The sequence below is a fragment of the Ptychodera flava genome, chromosome 18, assembly GCF_041260155.1.
Source record: "Ptychodera flava strain L36383 chromosome 18, AS_Pfla_20210202, whole genome shotgun sequence".
Lineage (NCBI taxonomy): Eukaryota > Metazoa > Hemichordata > Enteropneusta > Ptychoderidae > Ptychodera > Ptychodera flava.
In genome coordinates, this window is record NC_091945.1 from 2,099,798 (window position 1) to 2,117,220 (window position 17,423).

General features: G+C 38.1%; 1 protein-coding gene across 3 annotated transcripts in view; it reads right to left on the reverse strand.

The window, feature by feature from the left end:
- Positions 1 to 1,960: 1,960 nt before the first annotated feature.
- LOC139117997 (inactive tyrosine-protein kinase PEAK1-like) overlaps positions 1,961 to 17,423 on the reverse strand; it is a 50,539-nt gene continuing 35,076 nt past the window's right edge. For all 3 annotated transcript variants that reach the window (XM_070681267.1, XM_070681269.1, XM_070681268.1), the window contains 3 exons: positions 9,554 to 13,257; positions 8,063 to 9,102; positions 1,961 to 7,589 (listed from right to left, as the gene is read on the reverse strand). In XM_070681267.1, the coding sequence (XP_070537368.1) occupies positions 6,603 to 7,589; positions 8,063 to 9,102; positions 9,554 to 13,151 (5,625 nt within the window). In that variant the 5' untranslated portion in view covers positions 13,152 to 13,257 and the 3' untranslated portion in view covers positions 1,961 to 6,602. The remainder of the gene's footprint in view (positions 7,590 to 8,062; positions 9,103 to 9,553; positions 13,258 to 17,423) is intronic.

The following is a 17,423-nucleotide window of genomic DNA, read 5'->3' on the forward strand; positions in this document are numbered from 1 at the left end:
CATATACTATTGGTCTTAGGAAAACAATGTGCGATCTGATCTAGTCGGACTTGGGGCATGTCGAAAAGGATGAATTGAAGTGGGAAGTAAGGTTTGATGAATTTAAATCCATGCTGAAATCAAATTAAATGACATCTTAGAGTCAAATAAACTCTACTGCCATGTTAATCTATGTACACATTGTTAGTCTGTGACTAGCTGGGTTTTTAGCCATTCTTTGTAATTTGCCGACAGCCATGATCGGTAAAATTGCGCAATTAATGTCCCCCTGCGAAAATTTATATAAAGTTTAACGAAAACACACACAAAAATCAAATGAGGTACATGTACCTGTACGGACTTAACTTTGCAGACTGTCACAAACTGCGGAGGGAAATTGAGTTGTTCGGTAAAAAGTGCGTTATAAGTTAATTTATGAATGTATTATTCATGTATGTATGTTAAATTTATGTATGTTTATATTCACTTTCTACAAACTCACATCGAAATACATGCTGGTATAAACTTGGATGTCCAATACGAGTACGATTGCCGCCCTGTTATATAAAACTAGTATTCAAGAATGATTTCCAGTTATAACAGCTAGTAACCGACTACATATAAATCAATGTGATGGTACGCTTGAATTTGCATCATCGGCAAATATCATTGGGGAGACAAAATGGTCAATTTACGTCATTCACAGCGCGCCGCGCCAGTTGACTAGTTTGATAAATATAAAAAGTGGCGGCGCACTTGTGAATGCAGCTGTATGTTCTGTATCGCAGAGGACGCATATCAGCTTCGGGCCTATGTGTGCGGTGTTCGCTGACTACACAGACCATACTACAACAGACGGTTCTCGAGGAAAGTAATTCTCTTCAGCACAGTCCCTCCATGGAGAGAACTCGTGTGTCTAAATCAGTGTAAATGCTGTGTGAGTTGGGTGAACTATTGCTTAAACGCGAGAGCAAACTCTGAGAGACTTTGACATCGATGAAACGATTCTCTTCAGGAACGAACTCATGAATTATAATCTGTGCTGTGAGTTTGCTGAATTATTTTACAAAACGAGACTCCATCATGTGACAAGACAGCTCGCCTACCCAAAGCGAATAAGCTTACTTGTCTTCACGAACAAAATTTATTCGGTGGCGGGTGTTTCGTGTAAAACATTTTTCGCAAACCTGTTCACACACCTGTTGGCGTCTCCTTTGGTGTCATGACACTTTGCTTGGCCTCGTTTCTTGTTAACCCGTATCTTGGCCCAACATAAGAAAATGTCCTTGCTTTGTCACAGTCCCTCCACACACAGGGGCTTGCCTTTGTCCTGGCCTTTCCGTTGTAGCATGGATGTAACATCCATGGTAGTATAGCAGCGCTGTTCCACTCGAAGTTCGGCCAAAGTGCAGGGAACTTTCTACCGACAGTGGTCCACACCAACTGACGATAGCATGGCGCCACCAACGACCATGCCGACATCCTATATTGAAAAGCCTAAGTTGCTCGACGAGAAGTTAGATGTAAAGACACATTTAAATTGTTGTAAGGTTCTAGCCGACCTCTCAGGTCGTTTAACTTTAAAGGTATAAAAGATGTTCTTCAAATAATGTACGTATTTGTAGACAGCCCACCAACGGAACGTGATTTGGCCCAAAGTTGAGAATCTTGCCACATTATAAAGAGTGCCATTACATACTTATCAATGACATCAATCTTCTGCACATTTTCTCCTTAAAAAGTTGTCCTTTGAAGACAAGTTTCATACGGCTTTTTCCCCTTGGTGTATAAATAAGTGAGTAACATGGAATAACTGCATCCCATAAAAATATTGCCAGTCAATATATGCTAAACGCTTGCACAATGTTGATTGAACTTGATCAACTTTCTCTTTGGAAGGGACAAGCAATCTTATTCAGATTGGTCAGGAAAAGCGCCCTCTTGAGGTCTGTGTAATTCAGATACATCAAAGCCAAGAGTGTTTGTTATTACAAACTTTGCCTTTTTATTGTCATACAATGTAAAACATAGAATACATTAAATTAGTCTTGAATATACATGCTTCAACTGGAGTCTATTTACAATAAAATTACCAGACAACAAAAACAGTACTAACCCACCAAATATCCCAAAAAATGAAAATGCTGTTTCCACTGAATTCATCACCGATGAACTGTTTTGAAATCTTCCAGAATGAGTTTCATTAAATATACTTTATGAAAAACTGTAACACTTGCAAATAACTGCATCTTGATTACAATAGATGGTTAAATAGTCTTCCGGTTATAATACTTCTGATAAATAATAAATTGTACGCAAAACACATTAACGATGGATATCAGAATTTGACTGGCCAGAACATTTTGAAATAGTACAGTCACAGCTGACAATGTTAACTGGAAAACATGCAGACATAAATGTTGTAGAATAAAACCTTGAAGTTACAGAATCATAATTGACAAAATAAAAACAATTTGAGAAAAACAGTTATACCAGATATTATTCACAGCTTGTTGAAAGTTAGATCCAAGGAGATATGGATATTACGACACATTAATGTGGTGAGTTTTAGCTTAAAGTAGGGCTTTAACCCTTTCACCCCCAGTTCCCTGTATACAGGTCCAACTTTGCCATAGAAAACAATAAATTTGGGACAAACCATGGCGGTGAAAGGGTTAAACACATGATTTGTGAAAGGAAATTGGAAAGAACTCCATGAGACCAGCATCTGGTAGCTGACTGGTCATTTATATTCTGTAAAACATGTTTGTGGTTAGGGAATTATTGGTGTAGAGTTGACACTACAGAACTAATGCCATGATGTGAAGAAAGTCATGATGTATAGATGCTGAGGGTAACACACTAAAGGAATCCATATTTTAAGGAACATTAGGATTATATGGATCACAAAAAGAAATTTTGAATTCCTCTTGATTTGTATTTGAGGATTTCTGTGCCAACTTCTCTTTCATAACATTTGGTCATCTGTAGAGCATACTGGCCATGTAAACAATGATATCTTCTCCTGGTCTCACTGATCTGTTTCGATAAAGTCTGTATACAGCTTTCACAGCCCTGTTCACAATGCAATGTGGCTCTCCCCTATCCTTGACAGTCTAAACTGAGTGTTACTTGGCTCAACAGGCTGGCTCATGTGTCACTTACTGTCTTACAGCGTCTAGTTTACTACATAGCTTGTAGTCCTACATCTACCTTACTATGATCTGCTCCGTAGAGTCTGTGTCAGTGAGACCCACACAGGTATCGCAAAGTGAAGGCAGGGTGTGATATAGCTTGCTAAGCCAAACAACACTCAACATACATTGTCAGGGATGGGAGAGGGCCACATTGCGTTGCAAACAGGGCTGTGCAAGAATGTGGGTACTATGTGTCTCTGTGTACAGACTTTATTGAAAAAAATCACTGAATTGCTACTGAGGAGATTAGAACATGATATTTGATGGAGTTAACCATGCTTGCAGGTAATATACAAATATGTCATTTGACAAACACTACTTTTCTTTGACGTTTCTAGATATTGCAAAACTGGACAAGTCATTAACAAAATCCGGAATGTTTAAGAATTGTAAATAACTAAAGCGAAGTACACCATGAACCATGAAAACCTTTTAAAGTGCACAAGCAACACAAATAAAATACAATCAGATTTGCACACCATGTAAGATATCACAAACATTAAACACGAAACAACAACCAAGCTTTGTATAGACATTTTACCTACACCCACCAAAAGTCTACATTTCACCTACCCATACACATACACCACTGATTTCTGAATTGAAATATTACATCACTTTCAAGATATCACCAAGTACATAATCTAAAACAGTCATCCCACCACGATTTTCTAAATAAAATATCAACGAATCTGATAGGTATATTAAAAGATATGATTTAAATAGAAAGTCTGTATGAAAATCACAATGATATTCTCCTAAAATTATCCAGAAACTATAAGTATCTACTGAAGTTTAAATTACACCTTGTAATTTGCATAAAAAAATGATATGGAAGGACATCGCTTAAAACTGATCTTGAATTGCAAGGCACTTATCTTAACCTCTGACCCCATACACAGGCAACCTTTGACACTAGAAGAGTAACCTTTGACCCCTTAAAGCAGCCATTATGATAATAATACAATCATTTTTGCTTGGCAAAAAGAGATATTACTCGTCTGCAGTGGCAAGATGCTTCAATTATTTGTTCCATTTCAATTTTAATACTTTAACAAAAAGTGAGGGTTTGTTGAACAGGTCTAGATGAATACTGTTTTGAAAAAATGACAGTTGTAATGAATTATTATCACCAAAACCCCTCAAAGATGTCATAAATAGGAAGAAAGGAAACTGGAAGGAAGGAAGCCAAGTGGAAACATATTATTACTACAGATAAAGACATAAAATGACTGTTTTCACAGAACATTGAAGTATGTTCCAGTCAGATAGTAAATTTACCCAAACAGTAAACTGTCCTGATTAACAAAATTATAGTAATAACAACTGGAATATATAATATATATATATATAATATCTGACAAAGCAATCTTTATGTAAATTTCAAGCAATACTTTTGCAGCTAGACATAATTACACAATAAACTTATTTCACAAATAAACGAAAAAAATAAATGACAAAATTGGATACCTCTTCTGTTGAACAGAATTTTTTACATTCTGATCATATGGCTGTTACAAAGTAAAAACTGTGTTGAACCCTTTGTAAATACATGTTCCAAAAAATAGACTGACTCTAAAAACAACTTGGAAACTAACAAAACCAGATTAACAGTTTGCTTTCAAAGCCATGTTCAGTGTCATGCCGATTGCTGCATTTGCATTCATGCTATAAAGATAGTAACCATGCCAGCAGTATGGTGTACATGTGCAATAAAAATTTCATTTATGCATTCTGGTCTAACTTAAAAGTTCTGTCAATCTTTTCCCAGTCTACATCAATCAAGGAAAGAAAATATCACACATACTGGATATCTTCTGAAGTATTCAAATGTATGATGAATATGCAAATGCTTGATGAATATGCAAATCAGATGTATGGTAGATGTACACTGGTACTATCATGGTACACAGTTTCAAACTAAACAGTAATCAACCAAAGGATGAAGGGTTCATTTCACAACACAGATCAATTTCATCATTCTACAACATTTATAGAGATAAACAGCAAAATGAACATTGTGTCCTCACACGTTGATTAAACGTCTGATTTTGTTCATATTGCAGTGGTTTATGGAGCATCGATACCCCTTAGGTACATGAATTTTAAACAAATGATCACTGATGGAATTCTCCTTAAACACACATATCAAGTCCCATTATAATACTACACAGTAAATTTTAAGTACATAATCAAGCAGAAATCTATGCCATTTGATCATGAAATTCAGCTTTCCTGCACTATGTTGTCAGTCCTAGCCATATCTACAAGATTCAAAATGGATTATAATAATCTGCTTCAGTATAAATCACAGTAACTTTACATGAAATATAATATGATAGATGTGTTGATAATTATTGTCATGCTGGTAGTTCAAGTAAAGTGAAATTACTAATTCTATCAGTACATGGTTATTCAGTTATTCTGATACTTAGAGTGACACTCAAAGCTTGGCTTGGGCAGACTCTTGGAGATTCATTCTCTTTCTAATACCAACACAGGTCCAAAACAGAAGTACATCACAGTAGTAAAAGGTACACACATCATTCTGAATACTGCAAAACATTACACTGTGATACACTCATTAACCATACAAATTGTTGTGACTGGCTGAAGATACACTAGGTACACATAGGTCTGTAATAGGGTCAATGGTCTAGGTTATGCTGTACCATTGAAATAGAATTTCTGTTAATACTAAGTAAAATAATTTACATTGAGTTTAGCATTCAAGTAGATCATTTCTACACAGTTTTTAATGACATGATCTATTGCTGTGGCAGAATTTATTATGAAGAACTTGGAAATAAGTTACCAAGCCAGACCTCACCTCTGACATGTTGGTGCAGCAGATCCCTGAAATCCATGGCCTACACCACTTTTGCTAGGTAACTAGTTTTTGTGATTGCAGAACAAAATGTATGGCAACACAAATATCTTATAGAGGCATGTAATAAATAGAATTAATTTCCAGATAACATGATTAAAATTGTTTTAATAAACAATTTATGGCTTTGTAGTTCCTCCATATGTACATATAAATAGAAACAAACAATCCTTTGTTCAGGTACCGGTACTTCACTAAATGACTAACACGATTCCTTTGAGAAAGAGTAACATCTTTAACACTGAGTTACACATAATGGCAAATACTGGATTTTAGGACAATATACATGTACAGTACCTTGGGAGGTTGCAGCTTATTTGTAGCGTCTGATAATTTTTAGCAACTTACAGAGTTTTAAAGGTATGGATATCGTGTAGCAAATCTGGCTGTTTTGAAATGGTTCAATAATATACATTGTTCTCAGCTAACCAATAAGCGACAAGTTTCCAAGACGCTGCACATTGTGAGGAATTTTACTTTGGTATCTGTCTGTGTATTGGTGCCAGGTACCATGGTTACCTGTCACTGTGTATTGTCATTTATTCATTTAGTAATCTGTAACTGTCTCTCAATGCTGATATGGATATTTCACTCAGGAACTGACATTGTAGATGATCCTCCAAGCTAATTCCTTGCTCTGTTTTGAAGAGTGTTGCTAAATGTTTCTCTGCAATGGTGTTGACTGCCTTAGCTCTTTCAAGATCCAGCCAGTTTTGCAGTTCTTTCATCTGTGTAGCTTCATCTGTGATATCCTGCAATAAATTCCCTGGTGGACCCCACAGAAGGCTCTGTAATACTGCCACTGCTTTGTCAGCTGACAGCCTGTCTGATGGATGTCTCCTCAATAGTTCTCCTGCCAGTTTGTTGAGTCCCTGTGAGTATGATGACAGCTGTGGAAGTGTAGGAAGATCTGCTGGGCTATAGTCCTGCGTGATGAGCAAAGTCTTTGTCACGAACGGACTCTTTTCATGTAGGAACTCATAGATCATCAACCCTGCTTCAAACTCTTGCGTCTTATTCTCACTGCTGGGCGTCGCATCCTCTTCAGTCTTCTGTTTGGCTGATGGAAAATTGGCTATCACCAGCTGAGTGCCTCCTCCAGGAAGTTTAGAATCCACAAGGAATAGATTTTCCATCTTCAGCTCTCCATGAACAATGTGATGCATATCCAGATGTTTAAGACCCTTAAACAGTTGTAGCAGAAGTAGACACACATCATGTTCATACTTCTGTGGCAAGAATTCATGCATTTCTTTAGAATGTTTCATGTAGAGGTCAGCTTGAGTGGTAGGTTGTCTGTTTGTCAATGCTGCGGACACTTCAATGAATTTCTCAACAGGACTGCTAGTTCCAGGCTCATCCTCACTGAAATTCTTCGGTGATGCCGGCTCAAGTCCAAGGACTCTCTCCGGAACGTTGTCCGTAAATATGGAGCTGACTTGAAATATGTTTGGATGGGATGTTATTGACCGGCAGACCTGCATTCCCGCCAGGAATCTCTCCTTGTTTTCTGGTTTTGTACAGACCTGCAGAAAGATAGCACATTGTATTAGAATTTTAGTGGAAAGTTATACTACAACTTCAAAGATGACAAACTATTTCCGAGCAGGAAATTTTCCATGACTGATAAATGTCCCAGAAAAATACGGCAAATACTGGAGTTCCAATGTCTGGTGTATACTATGTGAGGATCTCAACAGTGTTCAAGAATTGAAATGTAAATTCAAGTAATCTCTTACTGAGCTATCACTGCATTTGGACAGTGAAATGGTTGCAGAAAATTATTGTAAATTCATTTACCTGATTTGAAAAGATTATATTAGTGATGTGCTCATGTATCTTGTCTGTAAAATTATTTGTCCTGTCTATCCTATCTTACATACAACTTCCATCTATCATGAGAGAACTGGGAGGCATGACACTAGTATGCCAGTAATAAGTTTTATATAATGATGAAAATAAGAACCTGAATATTGATATGATATAATGAGACACTAACCTGCACAGCAAGTGGTTGATTTTGATGTTCATTGTGAGTAACTGAATAAATAACTGTATCAGATGATGTGAATCTTGGATCTTCACTTGTCAGTATCAGATCATTCCATGACACTTCATTGATCACTATGTGTTCCTCCTCTTGTACTTTCCACATTGTCATCATGCGTTTCAGTGTTGTCAAGTTGATCTCATTAAGTCTTGTCTCCTGTCCACTGGGTTCATTGATATTCTCTGCAGCCTGGCTATCAGCTTCCACTGTTTCCACCACAGCTGAGCTTGCAGACATAGAGTCTTTGCTTGGTTCAAAAACCGATGCTTTGTCTCGGACATTTCCTGGAAACATGATGGGACTAGTGGAACGGTTTACTTTCACTGGCGCCCTGGGAGTTGGAATTGGTCTTTTACCAATTCCCTTTTGACTGTCAATAGTTTCATCTGAAGATGAAGACCAGCGTTTCTGTTCCTCTTGGCGTTTTGCCAGCTCTGCTGCTTGTTGCAACATGGTGTGTAAATTAGCATAAGATGGATCACTGATACCTTCCTCAGGAGTGTCATGTTGACACAATTCTTCCTCTGGAGCTACAATCCTCACTGGTCTCTTTGGAGTTCTATTGCTGTCAATCTTATCTTGCTGTGCATGTTTCAAAGCAGACTTCAAATGAGTTTCCCGTTCAGTTTCTTCAAAGAAGAACATAGCATCATCAACATCACCATTCATTTCATCATCGTCCATCTCGTTGATTCTCTCATCACTTGACTTGTGTCTGGGAGCAGGCACAGGAAGTCGATCATCAAAGGATAGTTTCCTAGGAGGCTTTGCTGGAGCTGATCTGTTTAATCTCTCAGCAGGTGGCCTGGGAGCTTGTCGTTTCTTATCATATGGGATTTCATCATAGATGTGATTGGCTGGTGAGTGGCCCGGGGGAGCTGGTGCTTGTCTTCTAGAAGGCAAATCTTCAAATCCTGTTGTTTTATTACGGCCTCTTCTCTCCCTACGATTGGGTTTCTTTGGTGACATCGCCTCAGCCCTAGGTGTACCTGGAACAATCACAGACAAAAGGAATCTGTTTAGTTTTCTCTCCATAGTATCCACAGGGCAAACTTATATAAGAAAACTTTTTATACAGCAACATTTTTCAGATAAATCTTCATATAATTGAGTGAATTATATATTTTATAATATGTGAAAATTTCGCATATGATCAAAGCATATTAATTTTTTCCATAAACAAAAGCAGATGTTGTCTCTCATATCTACATTGGTATAAACCCTCTAACACCAAATTTTTCTGATACCATAAACAAGGAATCAGATAATTGTTGACAGCAATCAATGTACTAACAATGGTATGAAAAGTTTGAAACAAAGAAGCGACTGCTTCAGTACTTCTTGTTTTTTTGAATAACTTGATGAAATGTTTGTGGCTAAACCTATTGAATGTCCTGGCAGACATATATGTAAATGTATTAAAACAGGATTACATCTTACCCAAATTTTGATAATCTCCTGGTTTTTCTTGTTCTTGTTGCAGTCTTCTAATGGACGGTGGTGACAGAGAGTAAGCTTTCTGTAACTGAGGTGAGTTTGTTGGCGTTTCCTGTCCTCTAGATTCAGCGGCACCTGATTGGTAGTTAGAAGGTTCACCAGATGGTACAGGTGGAGGTGGTGCTTTCCTGGTAGCTCTGCGTTTCTTTGCCATATCTTGTTCCAGTTTTAAAATGACAGCTTTGTTCAGACCATCAGCTGAGGTCAGAGATTCACTGATTGATATTTCAGATCTTTCTGGGTCAGAAGCAACATCCTTTACTTCAAGATTGGCCATCTCATCATCTGATAGATATGGTTGTTTGTTTAACCATCTTTGCACGACTTGAGTGTTGACAGGCCGTGTTGGACTGGCTGGTGGCTCCGGATCTCGTTTCTTGGTGGTTAAAAGTTTTCTGAGAGAGAACTTTGGTAATTTCAGTTTGGTATCAGTGCGAGGTGGACTTGACGATAACTGTTGTGGACTCTCCATCATCACTGCTGTTGGTCTGATCCAGTCATCTTTAGGAGGGGTGTTAGTTATCATAGGTGGGTCTTCAGCTTGTCTGGTTATGGCAATAGGAGGAGACATCGCCCTAGCTGGGGATAAAGCCCTATGATGGGCAGCTTTAATGGGGGGAGTTATCAGTTTCTTGTTGCTCTGAGGTGGTGGGGGAGGAGGTGGGTATCTTGGCATACTGTCTGCAGTAGCCTCCTCATGTTTTGGGGGTACCTTGGTCCGTGTATCTCCTCTGCTTGGAGACAAAGCCCTAGATCTTCTTTGAGTTTCTTGTACTCTTTGCGGTGATGGTGGTTTATTCTGAGCAGGGGGTGGTGGTGGTGGAGGAGGGGCTACCCTCTTCGGTTTGACCTTCTGTTCAATTTTGGTTTCCACACTGACTGTAGGCACAACTTCCACAGTTTTGGACCTCTCTCGCTTGTGTCCAAAGTCTTTCTTCTTCTTGGCATAATCCGGCATGGATGATGTACGTCTGCGAGGTGATGGTGGTAGATCATCAGACTCAATCAGAATCTGATCCAAACTCTGATCACTGCTAGCTTTGGGTGATGTTGGTAAAACTAGAGTCTCATATTCTGGACTCTGTGCATTGATCTCAGTATCAGATAGTGATTTCTGTCTCATATATTCATAATGACCTGATTTGTTGGCCGGAACAACTGGGCGCATGTATCCCATTGTCAAAGTATCACCTTTGTCTTGTCTTTTCTGTTTTGTCATATCAATTTCTCTGATGATCTTTGAATTAGCTTCATCTTCATTTTCTCTGTTCTGGGAATCACTCTGTTCTGTATCAGTTTTAGTTTTGTCTTCATTTTTCTTATCTTTCTGTTCAATCTCATCGCTTTCACTGGCATTTTTATTTTTATTTTCATTTGAAGTCACGATGTCCACAGCTTTTGCAGTCTCTACTTCACCATGACTGACATTCCCATGATTGATACTGTGATTCACTTGTTGCACATTCTCTTTATTATTGCTTGGCAACACTACATCAATGTTGTCATAACCCGTGACAACTGCAATAGCACCATCCAAATCATCATCTTCATCTTGAGCTCTGCCAAGTTCAGGCAGATTGTCATAACCACCACTGCCAAGTTCAGGCAGATTGTCATAACCACCACTACCGATATAGATGGCAACTTTGCTGGGATTTTCATAGCCTTTCTCTTTAGGACTTGTAACTTTCTCATCATGCAGAATGACAGGGAACGGAGGAGGGATACTGGAATTTTGAAACTCAGATGCTGCATTTGTTGATCCCGGAAATGAAAAACTTGGTTTTGGAAATTTTGTTGGTGTGTCTCTGTGAGATGAAGAACTTGACAGTTGAGAATCTGGAATACTGCCAGGTTTTGTGGATTCTGAGTCACCTTGGCTGGCATCAGGTGGATTACTGACAATGTCCACAACTTTGTACGGATGGCATGGAGAACTGGCATCCAGATCTACAACTCTGTATGGAATCACAAAACCTGATGGAGCCTTCTCCTTCGGTAACACTGTGCTGGCTGATTTAGAGCTTTTTGAACTCTCAGCATTTTTTTCAGCGCCAGCAGTCTCCTCATGTGTGTTAAAATGGGACACATTGCCTGCAGCGTCAACTATGACAACACTGCCCGTTGTTCTAGAAGTGCTTTCAGACACGGTGTCAGGATCATTTTCTGATGTTATCTTTTTAGGAGATTTACCAAAAAAGATTTCTGAGCTGATTTGACTGCTTGTGACTGCCTGGCTATGAGATGTGATGTCCCCCTCTGTACCATTGGATGCTGACACTGATACAACATTAACTTCCTCACTCTGCACCGACTGAAAAAGCTCCGGATCAGAATTATTTCTGTCTTCCTTTGATAATGGCTTGACTGAAGGACGGTTCTGGGGCTCTCTTAGTCTCTTAGGAAGTGTGTCATGTTTGTGACCGAAAGCATTGAAAGCAGTCTTGGAAAGAGTTTCTGACGCAAATGATGATTTGGATTCCACAATTTTCTTCTTTTCCTCCACATCAACAACTTCTTCCTCAGGTTTCACAACAACACTTTTGTTCGTCTTAGGTACAACTATCTTACTGTTGCTATCAATCTTTGCAGTTGCATTGGTCTTAGATACTGGTCTTAGATTTTTTGCAATTCGTTGAATTTCATTGTCTGTGTTCTGATCTGTACTTTTCCTCACAGGAATGTTAGACTTATTTGTTTTCTTAAGAGTAACATTAATTGAACTAGCCACTGTGACTTTTCCGTTCTTTTCAGAGTTTACAGGTACTCTGCCAGCTTTCAGAGCTGGATTGCTTTGTGCCTTTGCCGTATGCAGATCAGATCCAGAGCTGATCTGTGATCTTGTGTGTACACTTTTAGTGTCTTTTGTCCACCTTGATTCACTTTTACTGTTGATTGTTGTTGTTTTGCTTTTCATGGGAGAAAATTTCGCCTTGGCAGCTGCTCCCGTCACTGCTGAAGGTGGCGTCTGACCTGCAGAGCCCAGATTATTTACAGATTTCAGTTTATATGCCACGAGCTGCACTGTCGTGTTGTCTGTAATGCTGCCGTTTTGAGAATAAGAACCATCGGCAGTTGAACTTTGACCCGTTGCAGTGCTGTTGCTTTGTTGTCCAGGAGAGTTGTTGATTCTTTTAGGAGAGCTAAGATTGTTCTTGACAGAGTCGCCTTGTTCCCTGGAGACAGGAACCTGTCTGCGGAGTCTGCTTCCTTTTTGAATTGATTGATTTGATGATAAATTGTTTGGTTGCATCAGATTCTTGCCAGCTGCTTGGCCAGTGTCAGTGAGGGCACTGCTTGATGATATATCACTATCACCACTTCCCTCTGCAGTTCCATTTTGCACACCAAATGACTTCAGGTTGATTACTTTACCAACAATGCCTTTCTCCACAGATTCCATGCTGTCACTGTGTTCTGCAAGAGATCTGAAACACTGCGCACACTGGCTGCTTTTAAACTGGTGTGGTTCAAACTGTTGACAGGGTCCGGCATTTTCCTGGTTTGGCACTTTATTTTCAATCTTCTCTTCTTGCTTCATGGTTATTCACGTTCACTCCGCCGATAATCAACTCACACACGGATAAGACTCACTGCTCTTATTTACCACATTTCATCCTGACTCAATGCGACCTTTTTGTTTACATCTGTGAAAGGAGAAGTAAAAAAAGAACGCACCTTTTAGAGAATTCATCCATACTGTAATAAATGAGTCAATTGTCGTAGTGTTGAATACACAAAACAAAAGGGGGAGGGGGGTCATTGGCCTAGAGCTTTGCAGCGCAGTCCTGTACAGTAACTGTGTTCTACAAACTGTCTCTGTTCATGGACAATGCATGCAAAATAGCCACACTGGACAATAGATTTTTGTCCATTCTCTAGAGCTAGAGATTGTTTGTTCATTCCGTGTGTTACCCACAGTAAAATGTGACCTGTTTTGAGCAAGGGGTCAACCACAGTATGCCTTGTCAATGATGACACGTTCACTTTGATGGATTATGCAGCACAATATTTTGCATGTCAGACAATGGCGGTACATTTGTGTCTTACTATTGTTTATTGTCACTTGTTTATGTGTGACTTGGATAAAATTAATCAGATGTATTAATCAATTGATCAACTAAAGTTATGACAGAAAATTTGGAAAAATGTGATACGTAAGATATATCAGTCTAGTCTAAATCATTTTCTTGATTCTGATTCTGTTTACATGTTAAAGTTTCAAACAAGTGCAAAGGACCTAAGGAAAACAATGTACTTGAAAAACCTTTCAGACGGTCTTCTACCTTGCTAAGAACATCTTCTAAGTTCTACCTTTGGTTACTGATAACAGGGGGAGCTCTACCACTACTGCTTGAAATTATTTCAATAGCACATCTACTAGCAGGCTGTTTGGACCTGACATCTGACAAGAGAGTTAATTCATTGAAAGCAAATCATATACTAAAGACAGGTCAAACTCTTGATTGATAATAAACTCTGGGCTGAGTGGAGTAAATATCAACAATGGAAAATAGTGTTGTGTGAGACAATTATGAATATTACATAAGAATGTAATACATATGTGTAATAATGAGTAAATATTGTGAAGAGTGCACTGTTACAAACAGTTTACATGTAAATGGATCATATAACGGACCATTAATACATGAATGACATGTGTGACAATGTATTTTGTCAGCATGTCCTTTGATCATTTCTTCAATTAAATGATGTAATATTTAGACATGTGTAAATGTATGGCATACTCAGTACACAACAGAACATTGAGGGCGTCATTGGTTTGGACTTGATACTTGGTTATGTTGCGATGTGCATCTATTTGACACACATGCAACATAAACACTACTGCGTTACCTGATTATTTTTTGCAGTATTAAATAGTGGAATTGATTTCTGAAATGTTTCCAGAAAGCAACAAGTTGGTAACTGGTGTATGCCAACCTTCCTGTATATATCTATCAATGGGCGTCCATGACATGTTCATGTATCATGCTTTACGTTACATAGGCACTGTTCCCTGTAATAATTTTCACTGTGACTACATTGTGGATGAGTGTTGAACAATTGCACTGTAGGTGTTAGTTTGGCCCCTGCTAGCAGGAAATTGAAATGCAGAATATCTAGGCAACTGATGAGGATAGAAATGGACTCCTGATGGGTTCAAGGGTCAAAGGAACACTAACCCACAATGCAATTGCTATGAAAAGGACCCAGTGTTCTTTTGATCGACTGAGTACAAAGTACTTGATAGAGGGCAGAGGACTGGCAGTCCACGAATAAATAACATGCACCAACAATGACACAGAAGTCGACGTACACAAGAAACAAAATCAGCATTACAATGCCCTACAGATGAGATTTACATCTTTGCTATACAATGGATGTGATGTTTACTTTCACTCAGCAATGGATAGGTATTGAAATGCCACCATATGCCCAGGACAGCTGTCAGGTTCTGATTTCTATTGAAGTAAAATGATTGAGTTTACATTCTCTGAACTGTGTGGATCCATGTCCATTTGTGTCAATAACCCTCCTATGTTAAAAATCTGAATATGTATGTCTGGCATATACATGTATGTACATAGGTGAGTGCTATTAGATGTTCTCTGGTTGCAGCTGCCGGCCACAGTATACGCAGATACATTATTTCTATTATCAGGGCTCTCCCCAATGATTCATTCCATCAGCCGACAAAACAAACCTAAAAATGGCGGAATTGTCAAATTGATGCAGAAATACTCAATGTTGCTGAGTAAGATAAACACATGCTCCGTTTCCTGAAATCTGAACTTTTCATGGACTTTGCTGGTACACGATATGAAACTAACGGATATTCCTGTCACATGATGACATTGAAGGTGATATTGAATCCTTTGTAAAACAGGATATCAAATGTTGAACAAAATATAGTACGAGTACACTTCTAAATCTAAATACATTTACATGTTGGCAATCTTACTCAAGGAAAAACACAATTTTAATTGTTACAAAACAACTTTCACCCGTGATAATGATCTTCTTACAACAAGCTATTTCCTATTTCTATCTCTGACATGTAACAAAAACACCAAACAACAGTTTGAAACTTTCACAGTTAGAAAACAACTTAAGTCCTGATAATAAGCTAATTCAGACAAGCTATTTCTGAGTCTCATCTTTAGAATGGACACAAAGCATGTGAAGAAATCTGCCTGGGTTTAGAATAGAGCTGGCTGTAGGCCCATTGATACAACCAAACACACCCACACACTTTCTGTACAAAACAGCTACAAAGTTTTCATGGAGGATTTTCTATGCTGGTTCAAAGAATCATTCTGTTACTGTTTGCTGGCCATACTCTCACTCAAATACAATAGTTTCCTATGCACACGTTCCACTGATTTCAAGGTTGTACTTTTATGACAGAAAGAAGTCAATACAACAGGTAAAGTTGATTTTGGTATTGTGACTACATTGAGCATGTCACAATGTAAACATGATAATTAAAATAGTGAGGGTCACATACAAGTTCAGCGTGGCCTTTCGCGTTTTATCCTTTATAAACAACACCACTTTGAAGAATATTCTCATCAGATCAGCAACAGGACAGAAATTTCAAGGTTCATCTATTGTGTTTCACAACGTCCAGGAATTTCTGAATTGTTTTACTTTGTGAAAGTGAACACTGAGCTATGCACAATCTCAATGAGTACGGAGGCCATTGCAAATACCTTCGTAAGTTATCCTTGAACATCTCCCAAATCAGATTTTAAAAATGTGAAAAAAACTGAAAAACCTTTGTTGTTATTTTGCTGTGATGAAACACTCCACTTCAAAACAACGATTCTGTGTACTGCCCATTTTCCATCAACAGTAAATATTGGGTGAGCGACAATATAGTTTGTTTTCATTAAACTTTACAGTATTCAATTACATTTCAACATCACTATCCAATGCGAATATTTTCATAAAGTTGCCCACTGATTTCTAGTTAATTTTTATAACAACTTTTTACCTTGAAATCACATATTTATATCACTATCCAATTGAAAATATATATATATATATGAAATACTCAACACCTGTTGATTTCATCTCAACTAATTTGATTTGATTTCATGTACATGTACATTGACGCAATGCAATTTGGTGTATCATTTCACTATCTGTTGAAGCTGATTTTTTTAATCACAACTTTGTTTGTTTAAAATTGTAATTTCACTCTGTTAAGCAATATTTTGTCCTACATTTGAACAATCTGCCAGCTGTTGGATTTGATCTTGCTGCATATGTATTTGTCCTACATTTGAACAATCTGCCAGCTGTTGGATTTGATCTTTGTTGCATATGTGTCTCTATTGTAGTAAGAATAAGTTTCAATAATTATACTACACTACTTCCTATTGGAATTAATTATACTGCAGTTTTTAACTTTTTCAACTGTGCCTTTCTGTTAATAAAACGATACCTTGAGGAGGAAAATTAATTCTACTACAGTTGGGCAATCAACATTTTGTGCTGTTTTAAACCATTGTTGCACACTCTTCAATTGGTGTCCCTGATCACAGGATGTTCATAACAGAGTATTAAATTGTCCATGTTCAGGTTATCAATGTACAACAATACATGCAACAAGGATGTTTTCAGTGTCCACCATAATCCAAACACAAAGCAAGAATATATCATGATAGCTTTGGTCAGGGCTGGTGTCAACACTCAATGAAGTTGAAGGTTGCACGAGAGACGTCACTGATATTTTAAAACTTACTTCCACATGTAAAGAAAATCAGACAGATCTCTTAAGTCCCACTGTGATATGTGAAATGCA